Source organism: Idiotropiscis lumnitzeri, chromosome 8 (assembly GCF_059441095.1).
Source record: "Idiotropiscis lumnitzeri isolate Australia: NSW breed Sydney's pygmy pipehorse chromosome 8, RoL_Ilum_1.0, whole genome shotgun sequence".
In the NCBI taxonomy this organism is placed as follows: domain Eukaryota; kingdom Metazoa; phylum Chordata; class Actinopteri; order Syngnathiformes; family Syngnathidae; genus Idiotropiscis; species Idiotropiscis lumnitzeri.
In genome coordinates this window covers 16,531,806-16,554,904 of record NC_142398.1, presented here as the reverse complement: position 1 = coordinate 16,554,904, position 23,099 = coordinate 16,531,806, and the positions used below count along the sequence as shown (strand labels likewise).

Sequence of the window (23,099 nt, the reverse complement as noted above, 5' to 3'; positions counted from 1 at the left end):
CGAATGATCGAAGGATGATTACCTTCACACATTCTGTAACAGCCAACCTGTTTATTCTTTATAGAATTCTGAATTGCAAATACCCCCCACCTGTTACGCCTCGGTGTGGAAGGCCCAATTGCAATGCTTGGTTGCAGAAACGAAAGAAAAGTGGACGACGCAATGATGAGTTTATTGAGGCAAAGGTAGTGGAGGTTGAGTTGGGCGAATGTGGATTGTTCCACCTACAATTAGGGAATTGAATTCCAGTGTTTTGCAGTCGGCAGGGTGCAGAATGTAGGATTAGCAGGCAAGGTGCAGGCAAGAAATAATCCAAGATTACAAGAAACAAGGCAGAGTCGAAATCAGAAAATACTCAGAAATATAGTACTTGGACTTGTTTTCCACAAAGGCAAGGAATGGTCAATGTGATTCACCAGTTGGTGAGATTGGAAAGGGTCAAAAGCTGCAAGGTTGGCATTTTCTCCTTGTATAAGAGAGGGAATAACAGAATTTGTAACCGAAAATAAGGAAAATGGTGTCACAGTGGCAATCTGTCTTTGTAGGTTCTCAGTCATCTAGTTCAAGGTAATCTGCAAAATGACAACTTTGCAATAAGTAAAAAAAAAAAACGGCAGCTTTGTTCGAATTCCTAGGCACCGCTTCGTTCAAGTATTAGAAATGATATAACTATTGCACACTCATGTCAACGTCACACTATACCTAAACATTACATTCAATAGCTAATTTAGCGCTAGAATTGATTAAGACGGCTCAAATAAGAAACCGGCGCAGGCAGCAGAGTACTTCAAAGTCCGCAATTATGTCAAGCCCCCACCGTGAAAAAAACCTTTGAAAATGTCACAAAGCAAACGTCTACTCTACAACATAATCACCAACGCCTTCATAAAGGGAGGGTTGGGTGTGTGTGTGGGGGTGTGGGGGTGTGTGTGTGTGGAAATGGCCCGACTTCTAAAATGATTTTTTTTTCTGATCCATGCTATACCTCTGAAATTGTAGTCAGTAGGGTTGAACGCGCGCGCACGGACACAACGCAAACCCACGAAGACACACAAAACGCGCGCGCGCTCACGCACATCTGGACTATTTCAATATCGTGTACGTGCCTGCTCCCACACGAGATTAGGTGGGTTGAAAACAAAATGAAGGCAATGCAATGCGCACTGAGTGAGAACGCATCGTCCGACGTGCATTTGTTATTCATGAAGTTTAAAACAGCAGCCACAAGTGTCGCTCAATCTCCTCCAGTTTGTGTGCCCACTCCACTTGTGCGTCAGCGAGTGCGCACGGCGTCGAGCGAATGATGCTGCTGCTATGCTGCGGCTCACACACCCTCACTCAACAGGCATTTACGCACACTTGCACGTCCGGACCGGTCGCGTTTGACAAGAAATTATGCAGCGCATAGAATTCAGCTGTGAAGACGATGTTTAATTATGGATGTGGTCCTGTTGCGCACTGTGGTACTTAATTCTCTCCAATCCTACTTTGTCGCGCGCCTGTTTTGGTAGCTCCATCATCCATTTTTTGTTTGTTTTTTGGAGGGGATCCGGTGGACGCGGGGAAAGGAGACAAAAAAAATGGCAGCTTCCCACAATGGATCGAACCTGACCTCAAACTACACGAACCAGTTTGTGCAACCGCCATGGCGCGTCGCCCTCTGGTCTGTCGCTTATAGTTTGGTGTTGGCCGTGGCCGTGTTCGGAAATCTCATCGTCATTTGGATCATTTTGGCTCACAAGCGCATGAGGACGGTGACCAACTACTTTTTGCTCAACTTAGCGTTCTCTGACGCTTCCATGGCTGCCTTCAACACTTTAATCAACTTTGTCTACGCGACCCACGGGGAGTGGTACTTTGGGGAGGCTTACTGCAAATTCCACAACTTCTTCCCGGTCACGTCCGTGTTCGCCAGCATTTACTCCATGACTGCAATCGCCGTGGACAGGTGGGTTCATCACGTGACACGGACGGACTGTGATCATCGTTTATTGCAATCAAAAGAGATCCAAAACAACAGCAGTCTCATAAACTTGCACACATAATCTATATACTGTATCTTGTAAGCGCTATTATATATAATATTATTTATAGTTTACTGCTGTGGTTGGATCTTGCATCGATGCGTCTTCCTGGGAGGTGTATCTATTTTTTTTTACCCTTTTTTATAGTAAGAACTAATAGGGCGACTGAATGGCTGAGAAAAACACCTGCCCGATTTCAGTTGCTTTAAAGCAATGGATCATACTGATAGCTCTTCAAATATTCCCCCCTTTCAAATTAGGGGGGTCATATTTTAAAAATAAACTTCCTTGTAGGCTCTATTTGGACAATACAAATAACACAATTACCTCTATTAAGCGCTTTGTGAAGGTGGAATTTCGTTTGGAGCCACTCAAGTTGTGCATTTGTATCTAATATGAATAAGGGATTTTAGCATCCATCCCACAATCCATTGGAAAATCAAAAGTGGAGGAATTCTGTTGTCCATATGAAAGTGACAGTGAGCCTATCAGAGGCACAAGCACAGCAGCACACACATTTCAAGCTCCAAAGTGTATCCATTGAGGGAGGGGTGTGAAACATAAATTGTGCCAACTTCAATCTCAGCATGGATTCTCGATATCTTCTTCACCCATTCTTCCTCTGGGCTATGCTGTTTTTCATCAAGAGGCATAAAATGGAATCTTGAGTTTAGAAGAACTCAAATTGCATGAAAGCACAATGTTAGGAGGGCATGAGGTAAATGTGTTGCACGATTTTCTCTTCATGCTTGTGTGCAGTGGACTGGTGGGGTGGGGTTGATTTTGCCTATCGGTGGTTTCAATTCCTGTACGGGAGGCAGTTTCAGGTGTGATTGACTGCCTTCTCACTCCCAACATGAGGCCCGCCATCAAATTTATATTTACATTTCTCTGGCACTAATTCATAGTTGGCAATGACTGACTGTGTTTCCATGATTAACTTCGAGGTAGGCGGCGCAGTGGACCACTGTTTAGCACATTCACTTCACAGTTGAGAGCCTATGTGGGTTTTCTTGGGGTACTCCAGTTACCTCCCACATTCTAAAAAACATTCATGAGAGATGAATTGACCACTAAATTGTCTAGAGGCGAGAATGTGAGTGTGACTGTTTGTCTAACCTGCCTCTCACCCAAAGTCAGCTCAAATAGCCTCCGGAACAGGTTGTGACCCTGTTCTGGGGTTAATATGGGGATGGAATAAATGGGATTAATATGTTTATATAAAAAAAACAAAACTATTATTTTTGGCCTCATTAAATAAATATTCTGATGTTCTGTATTAATGACATTGTGCACAGCAGTTCAGTGGAGGTCCACTGAATTTACAAAGTGGTTTAACTTCCCATGAATGTCCTTTTTTTTCGCTCACAAAGAAGTAAATGCTAAATCAACAGCACCCCAGCTATAGCCGCTGCCCAGTCATGCACTCCCGTGTGCACGCAATCTTAACAATCAATCACCCAATTAATCTGTTAAGCCCATCCACAGTGTGCCGCCTGCCCATGTGACTTCAGGTAATGGTGCGATCGCTATCAGATTGGCTTTCCAGTCATCACAGGAGCGTCATCGGTCATGACAGCGGCTTCATCATAATTCTCGGTGTGTGTTTGTGCGTCACTGTTAGAATATGGCGTGAGGCATTGCCCTCGTTGCCGTAAACAGCGGGAGCAATCTGTTTCCTTCAGGCAAGCTCGCTTTGGTTTCTGTAACTTCAATGTGTATGGTCTCTCGTGTCCTTCCGATTCCATCAATAAAATAAAAAAAGAAAAAGCGAAAGAGCATCAGCGTGACCTGTGTGATGCAGATGTAACCCCAGGTTATGCTTATTTTTATACTTCGCTCCCCGCTCTCTTGAAATGGCACAAGGCCACAGTTCACGTTCAGACAAAAGTTTGGCCCTCTTTTCACCCCCTCTGTGGCTGACAAGTGTGTTTCAGTCGCCTGCGCATCCAACAAAAGATGCTAAGCGTGAAAAAGGTGGACGGATTTCATAAGAACGGCTTTTTGTTCCATCATGTTCTTGTCCTTGTCTTGTGTAGTCTGAATGTGTTGTGTTAGTTCCTGAGTAAGGAACATTCACTCAACAGGTAATTTCCCTTTCTCTCTTTTCCTTCTTTGCTTTTGGCTAAGCACATCTTTAGAAAACAATACAAAAAGAATGGGGTGGGGGGGGGGTTAATGTGCTTTTTTATTCAAACTAAATTTGTTTTATTGAATTTTTTTACATTGCAATGTTTATAATGCTATTTCTCAAAATGGACTCTGTTCAGGTGCCCTTGATCAAGATGCAGAACCCAACCCAAACATAGCTCAGGGGCGCCGTCTCATTTTGTAAGGCCAATTGCTCAGACAGCTCGTCTAGCATGCCCGGATGTGTTTAGCCTGCTTCCCAGTATGTTGTGCAACAAATGTATACAGCCGATCTTATGACACAAATCCAAGCAGGGAATTATTTTTAAAGTAGTAAAATAAGAAAATTATAAATATATATAATGATCTGAACTCTTGTTTCCGTGCTTTTGTGATATTGATTAGGATTAACTTCCCCTCGGCGTTGTGCCATAGCATGAATGTCATATTGTTGTCCTTATGACAACCAGTTTAGGTTAACTCACAGACACCCGGTGGTGTACTGTATGTAAGATCAACACAAGTTATCAAATTATTAACTCATTTAGTAGCATTGACGGCTAAAGACGTCAAAGATCCTTTTTTTTTTTACTCGGCTGGTAATGAATGAGTTAATTATCAATTAATTGAATACTCGGGTATTCGGCCAATCCCTAAATTAAAAGATTAATAATGGTTGTGGGGACTGGCATTTATAGTTTTTGTGTAGATAATCATCAGATGCTTCATGCGTTTTCATCATAGTATTTAAAAAAAAAAACACGAGGGAAAGAAATGAAAAATAGCTTCTAACTGATGATAAAATATACACCCTTGACATTATGTTTGAAAAAAAAAAAAAAACAACAGCATGATCTAACTCTTCAAGTCTTTGATGTTGTAAAGCAAGGTTGACTGGAGGGTGACCATCCTCCCTCTCCATTCATGGGAGGCACAACTTGACATTTAATGTGCTTGCAGATTTTGCTGCCCGTTAATCACCAGGCGATGATAAAGTGCTTGTGAGTTTTTACTGTCGCGGTACAGTGACAAGCTTTCAAATGTGATGGTTTCCTCAAAGCATGCTGTGTCACTTCGGGCATGACAAGACGTCTGGTTGAGATTTAAAGATGACAGGGGTCATTAATCTGCCTTTAGGATGTCTTTTGGGATTACTGTATTTATATTCAAGTGATTGTGTGATTTCATTTTCTTCTTGTTGTGGTTTATAAGTTATACTCAGTAGCCTAAATGTAGTGTACAACAAAAGTATCTTATAGTGCTTTAATATACAAGGACCGACGTGACTCTTTAATTAGTGGTAAATAGATGGCTTGTTTTTGTGTTCCAGACACTGAGGGGAAAGCAGGTCAGTGGCCTGTTATGAAGACTCAATTAACAAATGTCAGCCTGGGCAATTGGAAATCAAATGAATCCTCGCATGTCAATTGTAAAGATACAGTTTGTAACAGGAAATGGATTTTTACAAAAGGCAATTTACACGAAAATGTTATTTTGGAGAAAAGAAGCCAGCATTTTGTGCAACCATCACTAAAGTGTCTGACCTCTGACCCCCGTAGGTACATGGCCATTATTCATCCACTGAAGCCTCGTCTGTCAGCCAAAGCCACCACCGGAGTCATCGCCTGCATCTGGAGTCTGGCCGTGGTTCTGGCCTTTCCTCTCTGCTACTTCTCCAGAATCCGAGTTCTGCCTCGCAGGACCTTGTGTTATGTGGCGTGGCCCCGAATGGAAGACGACCCCGTCATGTGAGCGATCTCTTATTCAGCCGCAAACATGTTTTCCTACGACAAAGTATTCACACGCTCATGTTAGAACACCGCTGTCCCTGAAATACCAAATGAACGTTTCTTTTTGTTAAAAATGTCCCTGAAGGTACCACATCATAGTGACAGTCCTGGTCTACGTGTTGCCTTTGGTGGTGATGGGCATCACTTACTCTATCGTGGGAGTCACTCTGTGGGGAGGCGAGATCCCTGGAGATTCATCTGACAACTATCATGGACAACTGCGAGCTAAAAGAAAGGTGAGCATGCTTGAAGGATTAGGTGTACCATTTATATATTCAGATGTATTGTACATTGTGACTCATGAGGTCGAAGGACAACATCTGGAGTTGAGTGATGATTTAATCATCGCAATTATTCACTTATTGTTCACTTATTATCCGAGATGCTTTCATACTCGCAAAGGGCACCAGAAAATTAAAAAAAATAAATTTGCATACTTTATACTTTAAAAAACTGTACCAAAGGCTGCCATTCAACTATAATGGCAAGTAGGAGTTCATTTTTTTTAAGTCGACAATAATAGAAAATAATCAAAAATTGTAGTTAGTTAGCCTGTATTTTTATTTTTATTTTACTTTTCTTTTCTCTCTTTTTGAAATGGAAAATCAAAAAGAAATTGTAACACTTTTTTCCTTTTACAATTGAATATCTAATGGGCTTTTCATTTATAAAAACAAAATAAAAAAAAATAAAAAGAAAATAATCAAAAATAATCACACATTTACGCTCTGGTGGTGGCAAACTCCATTCGGTAGCCACAACTTCTCCGGAGCAAACTGACAGAAGCATGGCTGCCTGTGTGCGCCGACAGCCCCCCCCCCCGACCACCACCAAACATTCACACCCAGTCGTACGCCCATGTGAGTGTCGCGGAAGACAAGCCGGGTGTAGTGTCTTGCCCAAGGACACAACTCCACAACTCGGACGGAGTGGGATTCCAACCGCTGACGCTAACTCCCAAACTCTCTCTAATTGTGCTTGCTGTTGGGGCAGCCAGGTCATATTTGCACAACTTAGCCAAATAGGGACACCCATCTTCATTCTGGGCCCCCAGCAGGAACCGGTTATGCATGGCGAGCATTTACCGTGTTTGCAAGTAACTGACCTCTTTGTGTGCTGTGGAATTACGCTACTCTGTCCTTCAACTTCCATGAATGTGTTTAAAATCCTCCTCAAGCGTGACTTTGTTCCTTACTTAACGGTGTCTCCTTCACTTACAAATCCCAAAGCTGCACATTCAGAAAGAGAACACAAAAAATGCTTATCTCATATTCCTCAAACTCTATATGAACCAAAATGCCGCGTTTAGACTAGTAGAGGAGCGTAAAACATATTCTTGTGAAGAAAATTTTTGGGTTCACGTCCCCTTTAACGGGTGCTGTCATTATGAGCACAAACCACTTCAGTATTAGCTGTTTTAATGACTACCAAATCATTACGAGGTAGAATTCCTCTTTTCCCTTCGCTGCGCATGAAAGAAGATTACTTCTAACGTGAGATTGTTGTGACCATTAGGAGCACCATTTGTGCTATTCACATTTTTTTTAAAAAGTTCATAGAATGGTCAGACAAGACATTGATTGCAGTGACAATATATTTATGTTGGACTGAGACCAAGTCAGTGCTCTTGTTCGCTTGCACTGCTGACACACATACTGGACGTATTAGTTTGATTTCCTAAAGGTTACAAGAACTGTGGATAATAAATATTTACTGTCATCCATGAAGTTGGCAAGATGGGGATAAAAATGAGCACCATCGGGAAAGAAGTTGAGCACCAAATGCGTAGCAGCTGCACTTGTAGCAAGTAGCTGTTAAATCATCTTAAGCTTTTTATAACTATACCTTGCTATGCCGGTTTTTTTTTCTCCATAAAAGCTTGTTCGCACATTGCCCATTTGTCACATTGTGCACTGAGATTTTGGAAAAGTCTGTGCCAGCCAAGGACAATTCAGATGATATACCTCACTCTCCATTAGAGTGTCAGTTTAATCCTCTAGTGTTGTTCATTTAATTTCACTGTTAAAATATTGATCTACTCATGAGGGAATGGCGTGAGATGTAATCAACATCTTGGGGGCCAAATTAATGTGTATTAAGATAACCCGCTTTTAATTCTACTGATTGACAACTTTGTGATAACACAACTCGATATATATATATATATATATATATATACATATATATATAGATATATAATATAATATAATATAATATAATATAATATAATATAATATAATATAATATAATATAATATAATATAATATAATATAATATAATATAATATAATATAATATAATATAATATAATATAATATAATATAATATAATATAATATAATATAATATAATATAATATAATACAATATAATATAATATAAAATAATATAATATAATATATATTTATATATTTATATATTTATAATATAAATGAGCTGTGATGTCATTTTTTTATTCTATGTGGCTTTTGCATTATTAGCCATAAAATCGGCAAATAGAATTTGTAAAATTGAGTTAGAATGACATAATGCAATCAAAAGCAATGATACTAATCTACCGAGGCATCATGACGATTTGATCCGCTTTGCCGCATCCAATACGTCTGGGCCGTCGATGTACGTACTCCGGATGCATCTATGTATTTGATAATATTTGCTTGCGGTTGTCACAAAACGCGGCATTCAAGATGGGAGTGGCAGTGCTACGTATTACAGAACTTTACATTTTTTTTAAGTGGCCACTAATTGTTTTTTATCCTGGTCTCCAACTTTAATTCTCAAGCAACTTTTTAGCAGTTGTAGTAATTACAATGTCACGTATGACATGTCATATAGAAGCATTGACGACAATTCTTAACAGTAACAGCTAATTTAATGCTTGTCCAACATTGGAGCTGCCATATCTCGTCCTCTCCTATGTATAATACTTAAATCAGGTCGCCATGTCAAGGGCAGAGAAGGTATTCACGTAATTTCAAACGATCAACCAAATAGTTATAGAGCTCATGAACTCATTTTAAGAACCATATTGTTGCTTTTTGGGCAACACAGTCGCCTTGTGTATAGTGACACCTGATGACTTTGAAATTGTTCTTGGGTGTAAATAAGAGTGTGATTGGTTTCTTGGATAGGCTCTAGCTCACCGGCGACCTTGAACAGGGAAGGTGGTCGAGAATTGACGGATGCAAGCATTACTTACGAAACGTCACTCTTGGACAAATGCGCTAAAGTTGCTGGGAGTTGTAAGTTCGGTATCTATTCAATTCGAATCCCTTCTACTCTGTTTCGCTCCTGATTTTTCTTTGCTCAGTATTTCTAATATTTTGTCTGGCCTCATACATACATGCACGCCATTGTTACATTTCTGAGTGTGTCGAGTAAAGCCTTGGAATCCTGTATGAGACTGCATCACATTGTACACGCAGCCCATAATCCTCTCAGACAGTCTGTCAAAAGAGATTCGATTGGATTAATCACAGAAACCACAAATCATTCCTGGAATAAAACGGCAGAGAAATACATTTATTATTTAGTGGGGATAGCAGTGCAATAGTTCAACTGGAATGTTGGGTTTGGAAACAAAAAAAGGGTTTGAGATATAAGTGTAGGTCACCGAGTGGGCATTTTCATCTTGATGTGCGGCAGAACATTTTGTGGTGTGTGTGGTGTTTTGTTTTGGTCAAAAGTCAGGTGGACATTTGCTTCAGGTTAGCTGGTTTTGTTATGCTTAAGAGTCTCGCCTGAGGCTGCTCTCTTTCGCTTTTGTAACCAACTCTGACTGCAGCCTGCAGGCCGAGAAAAATCTTTGCCAACATGACATTCATGACAAAAAAAAAAACTACACCGTGCCTGACTGCAAATTTGGAGAAGACACAGGTTAAAAGATGCTTCAAGACAAGATAAGCCAGATAAACAGCATGCTGAGTGTGAAATACAAGCAATGGGTGAATAATACCTGAATCCTTAAAGGTAGATAAAAGATATATTATGTATTATTCATTGTCAAAACAATAAATATTTTTTAAGCTTTTGCTGATCCAAGTTGACTGACACATGCTGATTTTCATTCTATCTCTTTTAGTTGATCCAGTTCGACCAACTAATTATATGTTTCTACCAACAAAATAACTAATTGTTGTTTTTGTGATTCTAACAACTTTGTAAAATATAACTAGAAAAAAAAATGTTGGACTCCAATCAAAATCATTTTATCGAAATGACACTTAAATATTTTAAAAGGCCTTCATATTTTCTCCGTTTATTTTGGAAAATACAGAATATATTTGTAGATCCCATTTTATTTTTATGATGTTCTTGGTTGATTGCTTCATAAAATACATAGAATTATTGTTATGTGTATCATTTCTGTTGTGAGTTAAAATCTGGAAAAGGTAATAATGATTACATTTTATTCATGTTATTAATGAAACTAATTTTCCAATGCTATCTCTAGATAAATTAAAAGTAGATGACTTATCGTCACTCAGCCCCATTCACACTAACAGCCTCTTTACGTAGGGTAAATAAAGATGCTGCCTCTTGTGCTTACTCCTGAGTATATTTATTTGAAAGCCTAAGACTCCTTTTAAGGGCCTGTCGTTCTACTGGCTACATCTCTACTCACTCCTAATACACACGGTTTACTACTTTTAGAAATTGTCTAAAAAAACAAAACAATGCAGCGTGGTTACAAATACTGGTCTATGTTTTATTAGAAACAATAAAAATATAAAATTGCATGTTACACTGTTGCACTGTTTCTGACGCCAGCGACTCCACGGGGGTTGTAAAGAAGCGTCATGCTTGCCCATTGAGTCTGATTCTTTTTAAAAAGCAAAATGTTAGAGTACGTGAAGTACAACCTGCTGCAGCTGACGCTCGTTGCTGCTCTGTGTGACGTCTGTGGCTGACTAACAATGGAACGGCAGAAGCAGAGAGCGTAGGCATGCCGTGAGCCTTTCTGACTTGTTGGTACTTTCGAGGACAAATTTTCAACCTTTAGCCTTGAACTGTGGTAAATCTGCAAATTACATGGTAAAAATTATATTAATTTATTTTAGGACTTTTTTCAGTGATAATTTCAAGCTGGGAAAAAGTACACATGTACACATTATGAAAGTTAAGGTTATGGTTTTTTATTTTTATTTTTTTTTTGGAATGCTAACTGCCACTATGTTCTTGAAACATATTTGCCCAACTTCTTAGTACGCAAACTTTTCCATAAGCCATCTCTCATTTTTTTTCTTGCCCATATCCAACATCTGTTTTTTAAGCAGTGTGAAGAGTGCAATTTCCATTTTTACTCTCTTTCATATGTGGATATAAATCGAATATGCATGCGATGTGAACGCTCATCCGCCCACATCCGACTTATACGTCTTCAAAAGCTCAATATACACTCAACCGCAGGCGAGAGCGAGTGCTTGGAGACTACTGACATCGTCCGTGAATCTGAAAAGTTCATTTGAGTAACAGTTGTTGTCCTAACGTTTGACTTTAATTTAATCCCACTTGAAATATGAAGCATAAAGTGGACATTTGTGGTGATAGTAGGACGGTAATTCAGCCATGCAGACAGTTCATTTATTCTGCGAGGAAATGACCTGTCTTCATCTTCAGTGAACGTGTCCATGAAACAAGGAGATCGAAGAGCGTTGACTCATATCTTCAAAATATTTCTACCTCCTCCCGCCTCGCTACTCCGGCAATATGAGATGATAAAATGAGCCCATACACGCGGGACCGAATTGGGCATCACGCCCTTCAGTGCAAACGTAACGCTCGGTGAATTCTACTTCACAATGAGAGCACCCAATCAGAGAAAAGCGAATTTACATATCGAATACCAATCAGATTTATCTGGCAAGTGTTTCGGACCAACTAGAAAAGTGACTCCTTGGAATTTCCAACCCAGTTTATCATGCAAACGTGATAAAAAGACATTAAAAATCTTCAATAAAAAAAAGGTGTGTCATGTGACCATCAATAAGAATTTGCTCACCTAACTAAAAGGTGCTTTGTACTTCAATTTTTAGGTTAACTGAAGTAACTTAAATTTACAGCGTGTGTAACCTGTGATTGAGCGGACGGCGACTAATCCAGGGTGCATGCCGCCTGTCATCTAAAATCAGATTCAGTTAAACGCGCCCATAACGAGGACAATTCGATTAAAAAAGGGGATCAATGCATGTCATATTACTTTTCAAGAAAATTTGGACAACTGGTTAACATATTAAGATGTTATTAATACATTATTAATGTTATCGGTAGTCCACATTTTTTTCATTGTGTCAGAAAATTTGAAGATATAACGGGTTGATGGGAAGTGTCGTACAAGGATTGTTTTATACTATGACGTGAACCACAGACACTTTCAACATTTCATGTTCAATGTTTGTGCTCTACTGTCCCGAGAACTCATCTTTTTTACCTAAGACAATCAGTAAACCACTCACTACATAAAGTAATTCAGTTGACAAGATGATTACGGAGGCAAAGGTCACTTAGATGAAGTAGAAGGAGGGACGTATTGAGGCGGAAAGTGCTCCTGTTTCACAGACGTGGTCTATAAAAATCGTGTTCCTGTATTTTGCCTCAATCACACACTTCTTGGCAGAATGTAACAGGTCAGTGAGGTGGCGGGTCAACAATTCATTGCTTGTGATTTCCCATCATCTTCACTGATAGACAGACCTAACACAACAGGTTCTCGATTTGTAGCCAATGCCCAGGGCTTGGTATTTCAAATGTCAACCCAGGGTGCAGCACTAATGATGTTATAAGTCTGCAATAGTTCTCCCAGACAAGGACTGCTTGTTGTCGCCAATACAGAGCTGACCTTTCCCCTTAGGGATATTTGATTGTGGGGACAACTTGATCAATTTCCTTGGCTAGTGTTTGATTGTGTGTTGATGATGTGCTGGACGGTGGTGGCAACGCAATGTGTGCGTCCCTTGAGCATTTCTGGTCATGCTGCATTTGGTTAATGGGAATGTTGTAATCATGAGTCCTGTTCAAAGGGTTGGTGGTCATGGGCAATCGTTTTCTGATCAAAATCACAGAATAAGCACCTTCAAGGATCAGGCAGTGATCCTCCACTAGATTTTCCTCACTTCTGACTGTTTTTTTTTCACTGTTGTGACTCTTTTGCATTAACCTTTAAAAACAGGCAATGGGGATTCTTGACAAATAAGTGGCTGAAAAGTAAACAAATAAATAAATAAATACAGTGCAATAGCAAAGGCAAATCAGAGATGTTCTTAGTCTTTCAGATTTTTTCCTGTCAGGGGCAGGTCTAGTCAGGGACAAAAAGGGGCCTGGCCCCTTCTAATAAATGTTGTACCCCCCCCCCAAAAAAAAAATCTAAATATGTTAGATTAACAGCCAGGAGAGCAAATACTTTCCCTTGTTCCACACTTTTCTACTTACAAGGTACTCAAAGCGCTTGAAAAAAGCCAGGCAATACAATAAACATTTGTCAAGCAAATCATTTTTTTCCCAGAACCTACATTGAACATTTCCACGGACAATATCAATGTTTTGTGCCGGCAGGGTGATATACAGTAATTTAGTTCAGCGCTTGGCAGAGCGCCCAACAGGACCATGTAAGATTTGCCTTGTCCAACCTTTGTTGGTTCCCAAACAGAAGAGCTCTGGCTCCCACGAAGACAAATAATCACTTGAGATTTACAAGCAGGAAAGCGCTACCAAGGATGCTTTGGACCTGAGGTAAATTTGTTGAAACGCTTGACACTATAAATAGGTACAACTGGAATGAAGCACTTTGTAGAAACTAGGTCTTGTTGAATCTGGAGGAGAAAAAAAATAATTTTCCTGACCACCAGTTAGTACAACCATTACGCCCATCTTACATCAATGTACTCCACAGCACGAGTACAACACTTTAAAATGTTTTATGCAGGATGGAAAATAAAGACTATTTAATCCTGCCACTACAACTAAAGCACTCAATAGAGCGGTGCATTAAAATCTTATTGCAATGTGTTGGTCAAGTTCATCTAATAAAGGACAAGCGATTAAGATACCCGCTACCCAAAGGATTATAATAAAATTATTTGTAAATTCGCTTTTATTTGTATTACCCCAGTTTCTCTCCACCCTCTTAGGTATGATTATAACGGTCTCTCCTTTCCTTATCGCGTTGCAAATAGACTGTAGATGGAGGTATTCATTCCGACAGCAAGATAATTAATGGGAGGTCATTTATTGGTATAATGAACGGACATAAATCTAGTGGTGGAGAAAGCCCTGAGACTGTTTTGGTCAATTACATTGTAACTCGGGATCCTTTTTCTGCATTCAAAAGCTCATTAGCGTATGAGTTTCATTAGTTTTGTTCAGCAACGCAAAGCAAATCAGTATGATTGTGATATGTTTTGCCCTCACCTCATTTCAATTAAATGCAAACAGTATAGAGGACATTATAGAGATACTGTATGTTGGAATAGCGTGTTGTGTACTCTGATTCTTTTCACGTCAACAACGGTGTATAATGGTCTAATCATAACAGGTCAGCGATAAAGTTGTGAAATTTAAAATGGTTTGAGTATTCAAATATATAGTATATAATAAGAATAAATCAGGCATTCATTGATGTTTGGCCATTAGTTCATAGCATTATGCCCAACTTGCCGTTTTTTTTATAGCACCCGGAGGATATATACCATTTATTGTGCACTTAATGTTTCATGTGCAGTTTGTAAATGATTAATTGTACTTAACGTCTCTGTGCAAAAATGTGACTACTCAGAAAAAGTATATAATGATAATAACAAACGCAAGCTCTGTGAAATAAGATTTTCCGCCTCATTTCCGCTAAACCCTATCATAAGTGATTGACATTTGGAAGTAAATGCGCAGAATTTGACTATGTTTCAGTGTGTGAAAATACAGACTTGACGGCAAGGCGACCAAACATCTGATATTTGAAATGGTCAACGATTTGGAAAATTAGCTGACTTTTGGTTTTTTTCATGAGCTTTTTGGGGATAAACAAGTCAGAGTACAGCATATAATGAAAGACAAACAGTGCAACTACTTTTTGGCTTCGATAATCGTCAATGGCAGTGAATGAGTTAATTGTCAATCATAGTAGCATCACCACAGAGTTCTACAAGAAGTAAGTATATAACCACTTTTTAAAAAAAACATTGTCTGATTATTCTAGTGTTTAGCAAAGTGGTGCCCTCTATAGCATATTTTGGCAGTTTCAAAAATACTATCCTACTTAATACAGAAAGATAGATGGATGCTCATTTTTACATTTTGTATGGTATTTACTTTTCATGAACCGGAATGGCTGATGCTCAGTTGTGTCCCTAATTGTAATATAACCAGACTGAATCAAATAGCAAAACAGATGCCCTTCAATCACCAGATCCTTTGCCCTCGTAAAATTCCTTTCATCATATTCCGTGCGGATTGACAGGTTGAATGAATCATTAGCTTGTTGAATGAATTATACTTTTTCCTCACTGCACTGGTGAGAGAAGATATGATTGGAAAGTCACTATGAATCCAAGTCTCATATATTTCCACCCTCCACATGCCCCATACCACAGATTACATATGGACTCACATTCCTATGAATACCAAAAAATAAATCTAGCTAGCTAGCTAGCTAGCAATCTAGCTAGCTAGCTATCTATCTATCTATCTAGCAATCTATCTATCTAGCTAGCTATCTATATATATCCAGCTAGCTAGCTAGCTAGCAAGCTAGCTATGTAATTTTTAGTGCCTAAAATTCATCAGTGTCTACCTTAAGGTACCTCCACATGTCTGACATGGCTCCAACTTCACCCACATGGAAGGTAAATGTCAGACTAGTTTTAGGAGTGCAATTATGGGGCAGACATCCTGCATCGGTACTGTCACGCCCTCCCATGTCCTTCTGGGGCAGTTCCTCACGCAGGCAGGGTACGCTCCTCTTTATTGGAGCCAACTTGCGCACTCCATACAATAAATAGGTGTCCTCCTTAATCACCATGGCTCTCTGCGCTCGGGTAACACTCTTTTGGGTTGTTTGTTTTAGGTTTTGCTTGTTTGTTACATTTACACGCTATCGCACATTCACTACGGTTCATCCATTGACTTTGCACACACTTCAGATATTGCCACACTCACATCGTATACATCTTTTTAATTGTTTAAAGTTATTCAATTGGACTATGTTTATGTCTGCGTTCTTTTATTTTGCCACAGGCTTTGAGCCGGCCTGTGACCGTACTGACACTGATATCTGCATTGGTGCATTCCTCATTGAATTGTTCAAGTTGATGGATTTTAAGATAACCTTTTTCCATTATTAGTTGGGGGATGTCACATTGGAATTAAAAAAAAATGCTGCTTTTGACAATTCTATCCTTTGCACCACTATTTAGTCTTCACTTCCGAGTTCACAGCCTGGTGTGTTTTATGACATGAATATTTTTTATAACAGTGAGTGTGTTTCTTTCTGCACAAGTTTCTGCATGAGTTTACATTTCAGGAGGAACACGCTGATGTCTGTTTTGTCTCTGGCAGGCTGCTTCTGAGCAGGCCAACGGTATTTACCAAGTGTGTTTTTCCAGGCATCAAACAGTTGCGATCCAAAGATGTGACTTGTTGAAAGCAGGTGTCAGAACATCGGCCCCATGATTTAATGTTGGAGCAGCAAACATGCCCTTGTTAACACATAGCTCATTGGAGGTGATCTGGATCCAATGTGGATTGTACAGCAACAGGTTGTCGTGATGCTAGACATAATTTATTATAAACAGCAGTCTTTTCCTTTTGTAGTTTTAAGCAGGAATCTCTATTTCGCAAAGTGGGAATTATTTTTGTCAGTGTATATAAAGTGTGTATTTACTCTGTATTTAAATTATTTTGAGAATTCATTTTGATGTGGGCGGCAGGGCGGATTAATGGTTAGCACATCTCACCCACATTTGTTATTGTCCTGCTCCAGCTTCCTCCCCAATTCTTGTTCGGTTAGTTTCAAGACCCTAAATTTCCCATGAGTCCGTATTGTAAGTGTGAATGGTTGATTTTTTTCTATATGTGCCCCGTGATTGGCAGGCGACATTCCAGGGTCGACGCTCCCCATCAATTACGATAGGGTCCATCTCACCCGTAAACCAAATTGACCTTGCTGTATTCCATTACATTTAATCCTGTTTAAATTATTATTACTATTATATATATTTTTTAATCTATTCCTAAACTTTCACGGGTAAAAGACGTTAATGGCGCCTTTTTTTTTTTTTTTTTGCTTACCTTGTGGCAGATTTACATCGGAAAAGTAAATGTGAATGCTTATTTTTAATACACCAAATGATTTTCTTCTTTTTATTACACAACTGGGGTGCAACTTTGTGAAATATGGTGCCATAATTTAGTATTGATTTTCTTCTTTTATTTTTTATTTTTTTGTCATCATTGCCCCAACATACAGCTGAGCTAATCACTAACATTCAGCCAGCATTTACCAGCAGTACATCTAAGGGAACAATTAAATTACTATTTTCATTTTACACACACCGAGGCTGTGTGTAAAATGAAAAATTCGAGTGACATAAATATAACAGTGCATTATTGCTTACTACATCAAAGAATTGTCCTATGGATAACAATAATCTGTTCCCTTTGTTTTTTTTTTTTTTACACCAGGTGGTGAAGATGATGATCATCGTCCTGGTGACCTTTGCCCTCTGCTGGCTGCCCTATCACATTTACTTCATCGTAACGGGCCTCAACAAGCATCTGATCAAGTGGAAGTCCATCCAGCAAGTTTACCTGTCCGTGTTGTGGCTGGCCATGAGCTCCACCATGTACAATCCCATTATCTACTGCTGCCTGAACAGCAGGTGAGTTCACGTGCAAGATTACAAGTACAGTTTTCATACCCGTCACATTTCACACAATTTGCTCATGTTCGCAACAGTATTGCACACAGAGCAAAGATGTATTTCCCTCTTCAATTTTGACAAATTGTGAAATGCACAACATACTACAAGTTGGAAGGTGGAATGCATTGTGGTGATCTGCTACCACGCATTTACATTTTACTACAAAAGAATTAATGCAAGAACTAAGTTCACATGCTTCACCAAAATGTAATGTTGTGTATGGCTTCATATGTTCTTTGACGATAAATAAGTTGGGCGATTTAATCATTGCATCCTAATGAAAAGAGAAAAGGCTAAGTGTATTATATCTGGTTGGATTGTCTGGGTGCATTGACTTGGAAAGTAGAAGGGCACTCAGCAGAGCGTAGATCACTGCCTAAGCCAATAATTCAGCCTTCTCTCTGTATACAAACTGTCATTCGTGTCAGAATATATTTCCATAAGTATCATAAACATGCCAGATATTTTAGGGGCGGGGGGGCACAAAAGACCTTGAAATTAATTCTGCAAAATGAAACATCGCTGCAAAAGTGGGTAAAACATGTCTCATTAACCCTGAATTACCATTCGTCTAAATTTAAGGTGTTATACCAGGGGTGGGCAAACTTTTTGATTGGCAGGCCACAATGAGTTCTAAAATTTGACGGAGGGGCCGGACCAGGAGCAGATGGATGGAGTGTTCTGGTAACCTCAACTCATCGGAGAAAAAAAAAAATACATTTAATTTTAAATGAAAGTGAACAAAAGCATTAAAACAATATATATGTCACAGTAGTTAGAAAATAAAACATTAACACGGTTTATTCATTTAATTTTTTTCAAGTTTGGTGGGCCGAATTAAAACGTTTAACGGGCCGCAAGTGGCCCCCTAGCCGTAGTTTGCCCACGCCTGTGTTATACGGTGGCATAGTCTGAAAAATAATGACATTATATACTGAATACTGCATACTGGACTGTATAGTAATTGCACCACAGCTGAAGTAGAAGTACACAGTTGCAAAAAAGGGTGGCAACCTCTGATTACTTTTTGTCAATGCCCATTGGGGTTCCAAAAACTCTCTGATATCGTTACATAACTCCCACGATTGTAGATTGCATGAAAGCTATTGATTTTAAAGGATCTGATCCTTCATGCTTGACACAGTCCTTGTCAAAAAACCATTGTGATAACTTGACTTTAAATATACTCTGTAAGTAATTGCACTTTGCCGCATAATTGAGGTGTGTATTCAGGAGGACAAAGAGTATGTGTGTTAGTAAATGGAATTGCTGATGTTGACATTATGTGAGAATGTAAAAGGAATTACTGGCGTTAACATAATTCGTGCTTTTGAAAAGATGCTTACGGTATGCGTGAATTTGATTGTATCAGTGGCGTGCTGTGCATTTCGGACATGGGCCTTCAGTGGACTCTTCAGGGAGCTAATCCACCTCTTAACACTGCATTAAAGTTAAGTTTAATAAAAGTGGTTTACTAAAATATCTAAAGGAAGAAAATATTTTAAATTGTTTGGAGGACCTTAATCAAAAGTCGAAATTAGTAATGATAGCGGGCCAACAGAGAAGGCCTTGAAAGCCCCGAGCCACTGGAATGTACAAACTTTTGTTGATATGTGAAAGGACAGACAGATGATTACAGTTGACACTTTTATGTAAATGGAAGACAACGCACAGTGCCACAAACAAACATGATGTGTCGTCATAGGATTAAACATAATAAATCCAACTTTAGCTTGTGTGGATGTGTCCCCGAGTACAACTACATAATGCTGTACACACAGACTTGGACTTGTCTGGCTTTATGATGGATTGCCAAGCACTGAAGTGATGTATGGTGGCCTTAAATGGTCAGAAAAAGCTAACATTTTTACGAGCGCTTCATTGTAAAAGTTGAACTTATGAAGTTGTTTTGGTGACAGCATCTAAAATACAGCCAATGTTCCAATCTCACATGGTCACAAAAGCCATCTTGAAGTACAATGCGTCAAGTGAGGTTTATTGAGCCAAGGCACATAGTTATCGTTTGACAAAATCGCACGGCACACCACCAAGTAAAAATATCGGAAAAATTGATACAAAGGGTAATAATGTGCAGTACCTTCTGCCATCTAGTGGAAGAGCATTTAATTCTTCTGCCTGTCAGCTTAAAATGATATGACTAAAGTATAAGTAAAAAGTAGTCCTCCAAATACATACTTGAATAATATTATAGAAGTACTCACTGTACACAAGTGCTCAATTTGGCTTTGTGTGGGATTCTATTAGTGTAAATCAATGTCCTCCATCTTGTAGGGTTGGATCATCTATTGACAGAAAAAATATGACAGAGGCTACAGGGAATTTATCCATCATAACAGAGTCATCTCCAAACCAGGATGGAGGAATATATTGTGACAACAACCAGAAGATAGATAGCTTCGAAAAGAAGAAATATTTGCTTTATTGGTCAAAATGGCATTTTGGTAGCTAGAGTTTGTTTTACAGAAGTTGCACTACAACCATAGTTGTGAATGTGCGTGTGGATTTACTATACTGTAGAAAGCCTATATCTTGTACTCCATAAGATGCACATTTGACCGTTTGGCCATATACGATACGATGCTAAAACTGTTAGCATACGCGTAGCCAAAACACGTAAACAACAATAGAAATGTTCTTTCACAAGTTAGACGCCGAGCTTCTGGAGCCTGAAATGTCCATGTTGGGTAGACACAAATTATGAAACTGTTTATCTTTTGTACACTTAAATGTAAAAATTGGCTTAATGTGAGGCCATGTCAGCCTGCAATGGGCAGGCCATTCGGGAGTGCTCCCGAATTTCCAAATGACCACCATGACCCTGGGATACAATATTAAAAATTAAATGAGATCATTTCCAGTCGCACAACTGAAGACCCTGGATACAATATTAAGAATTAAATAGACATAAATATTCAGTTTGTCTTGGTTTGACTCCACTGACAGCAAAAGTGATGGCTCAGTGTTTACATAAAAAAATCAATACGTAACTGCAAATCATTTTAGCGGACACAATAAAACAATCTAAGCCTCTTTACTAATGCATCTCCGTTGAAATCTTGCCACAGCCCCGCTCAATCGCCATTGACCGCAGAATACATTATCATATAACAGCCACGCATGAAGCTTGATTTATCTCGGCGCTGTCAATTTCTCCCCGCGCTCTGATCAATCTCTCGCCTTGTGACAATTCTTGTGCTTTCTCCGCTCTCTGATACCGCATCAGATTTCGTGCTGGCTTCAAGCGAGCTTTTCGCTGGTGCCCTTTCATCAAAGTGTCCAGCTACGACGAATTGGAACTTCGCTCGACCCGGCAGCACCCCATGCGGCAGAGCAGCATGTACACGCTGTCCAGAATGGACACCACCATGGTTGTGGTTTACGACTCCACCGATGGTGATGGCGGTGGCTCCGGGAGGAAGTGGTCTCTGTCCTCCAGGAAGAGAAGCTACGTCACGTCTCGCCACACGCCTGCCTCTTGCAGCATTGGAAGCATAAAAACCCAAAATGGTGGCAACCCGACTCCTCAAGCTGAGCAATTCTCTTGAGTGCTACTGTAATTTCTTCGGAACAGCATGCACTTGTATTTAGAGTATATTATACAAACCTCACCCCCAAATTGCCCATCACAACCCATTTCCTTCGCACTCATTTAAAATGTGCGCTACTGATTTGCTGGGAGCTGGCTCAAAAAATATTTTATTAGGTTGGGATTTCTTGTCTTCACACATTTATTTTGTATGTGCAAGAGAAGTTCTCTTACCTCGTCAACAGTTTTGGCTGGCAACTGCCTTCTCCTGAGTTGACGTCATAAAAACAAAAAAAGAAACAAAGTCCCAAATATGTGCCAAGTGTGTCTCTAAAGATGGCCAAGTATTTTTTTTTTTAATTGTGTTATTCTTTAGAAAGGACAGCATATAAAACACGAAGAAAAACTTTACACACTTGCATGATCACTATAGGCAAAATGTGTGCGCATTACATTTTAAGGATGTTCACAAAAGATACTGCACACAAAAGATTGAGTACCTCCTTCGAGAGTGAACTCCTGCTCAGCAAAAACCTTGATCGCGAATTTACATCAAAATGTTAATTGCGCCGCTATTTTGGGACGGTCCAATTATTTGTGTGTTCTGCTTGAATTAAAACACCGCGCATGCTTGACTGACATCACAGTCTCAGCGGGTTTGAATCAAACATTATCTTGTGGTGATTGTAAATACTGTACGTATGCCAAAGTTTATTTTCCACTCGTATTAACTGTGAACTTTATTTGACGTGTGCAACTACTGTGTTTCGGTGAAAAAAATGAATGAGTCACGACTGTTGCCCGCGGAATTTATCACCAGGTCTCTTGACATGTAAATGAAGGAGAGCACGATGAAGATTTATGCTGCTTTTTTGACTGCTGTCTTTTTACATAAAAAATGTAAGCAATCTGAACTTCACACAAACATTCAACTGTGCTGTGTGTATCGTGATACAATTTCACACCTCTCAATTCTTTACAACAAAGTTAAAAGAATGAAACTGTGCCATGCAATTTGATACATGTTCTGCTCAGTCTTTGCACAAAGTAACAAAGTAAAGCCTCTTTGTGGCGTATCGAGATATATTTTCTTGCTGTAAATAGATTAGGATTGATGTTAAAATAAAGAAAGAAAATAAATTACCAGTAACGCAAGGATTAAAAGAAAGTTATTGTCGTTGCTGTCGTCAAGCCCTTTAATATGAGTTGTGAATGTTTAGAGACTTCTTGAAAGTATTAGCAGCAGAATGTGAAATAAGATGTTTTGCGTATTTATGTGAAATGTTTGTTTGGGAGGAAAAAAGGTGATTTTATTTTGGTATGAACTTTAAAATACACTGTGTGTCTTTCTGTGGTAAATCTTTGCTGTTTATTGGATGTTATTGTGTTTTCTGCATTGCAATAATTGAGTTTGAAAAAAATCATGGCATTGCTTGTTTAAAGTCCATTTTCGTTTTAAGATCAAATAAGATTAAACTTTTATTGCTGCAGGTATTCGGAGTGAACAGTGAATACTGTTCCGTCCCATAAACCTTAAACTGTGTTTCTTACATTCCGAGCGTTATATTTACAATAGTGAATTACTTCAAATGACGTTAAAATACTTGCGCAATTTTCTACCATATTTTTTCAGCATTCTACATTTCATCATTGTACATTTTTCATCGCACTCATCGCAAAAATTAAAGCGTAAGACGACAAA

General features: G+C 39.1%; 1 protein-coding gene across 1 annotated transcript; it reads left to right on the top strand.

The window, feature by feature from the left end:
• The first annotated feature begins 1,302 nt into the window (after positions 1 to 1,302).
• LOC148332395 (neuromedin-K receptor-like) lies at positions 1,303 to 22,487 on the top strand. Its single transcript, XM_088302482.1, has 5 exons — positions 1,303 to 1,948; positions 5,714 to 5,902; positions 6,030 to 6,180; positions 17,612 to 17,808; positions 21,095 to 22,487. Exons 1-5 carry the CDS (start codon positions 1,581 to 1,583, stop codon positions 21,414 to 21,416), a joined length of 1,227 nt encoding a protein of 408 aa, XP_088158608.1. The 5' UTR covers positions 1,303 to 1,580; the 3' UTR covers positions 21,417 to 22,487.
• Positions 22,488 to 23,099: the final 612 nt, after the last annotated feature.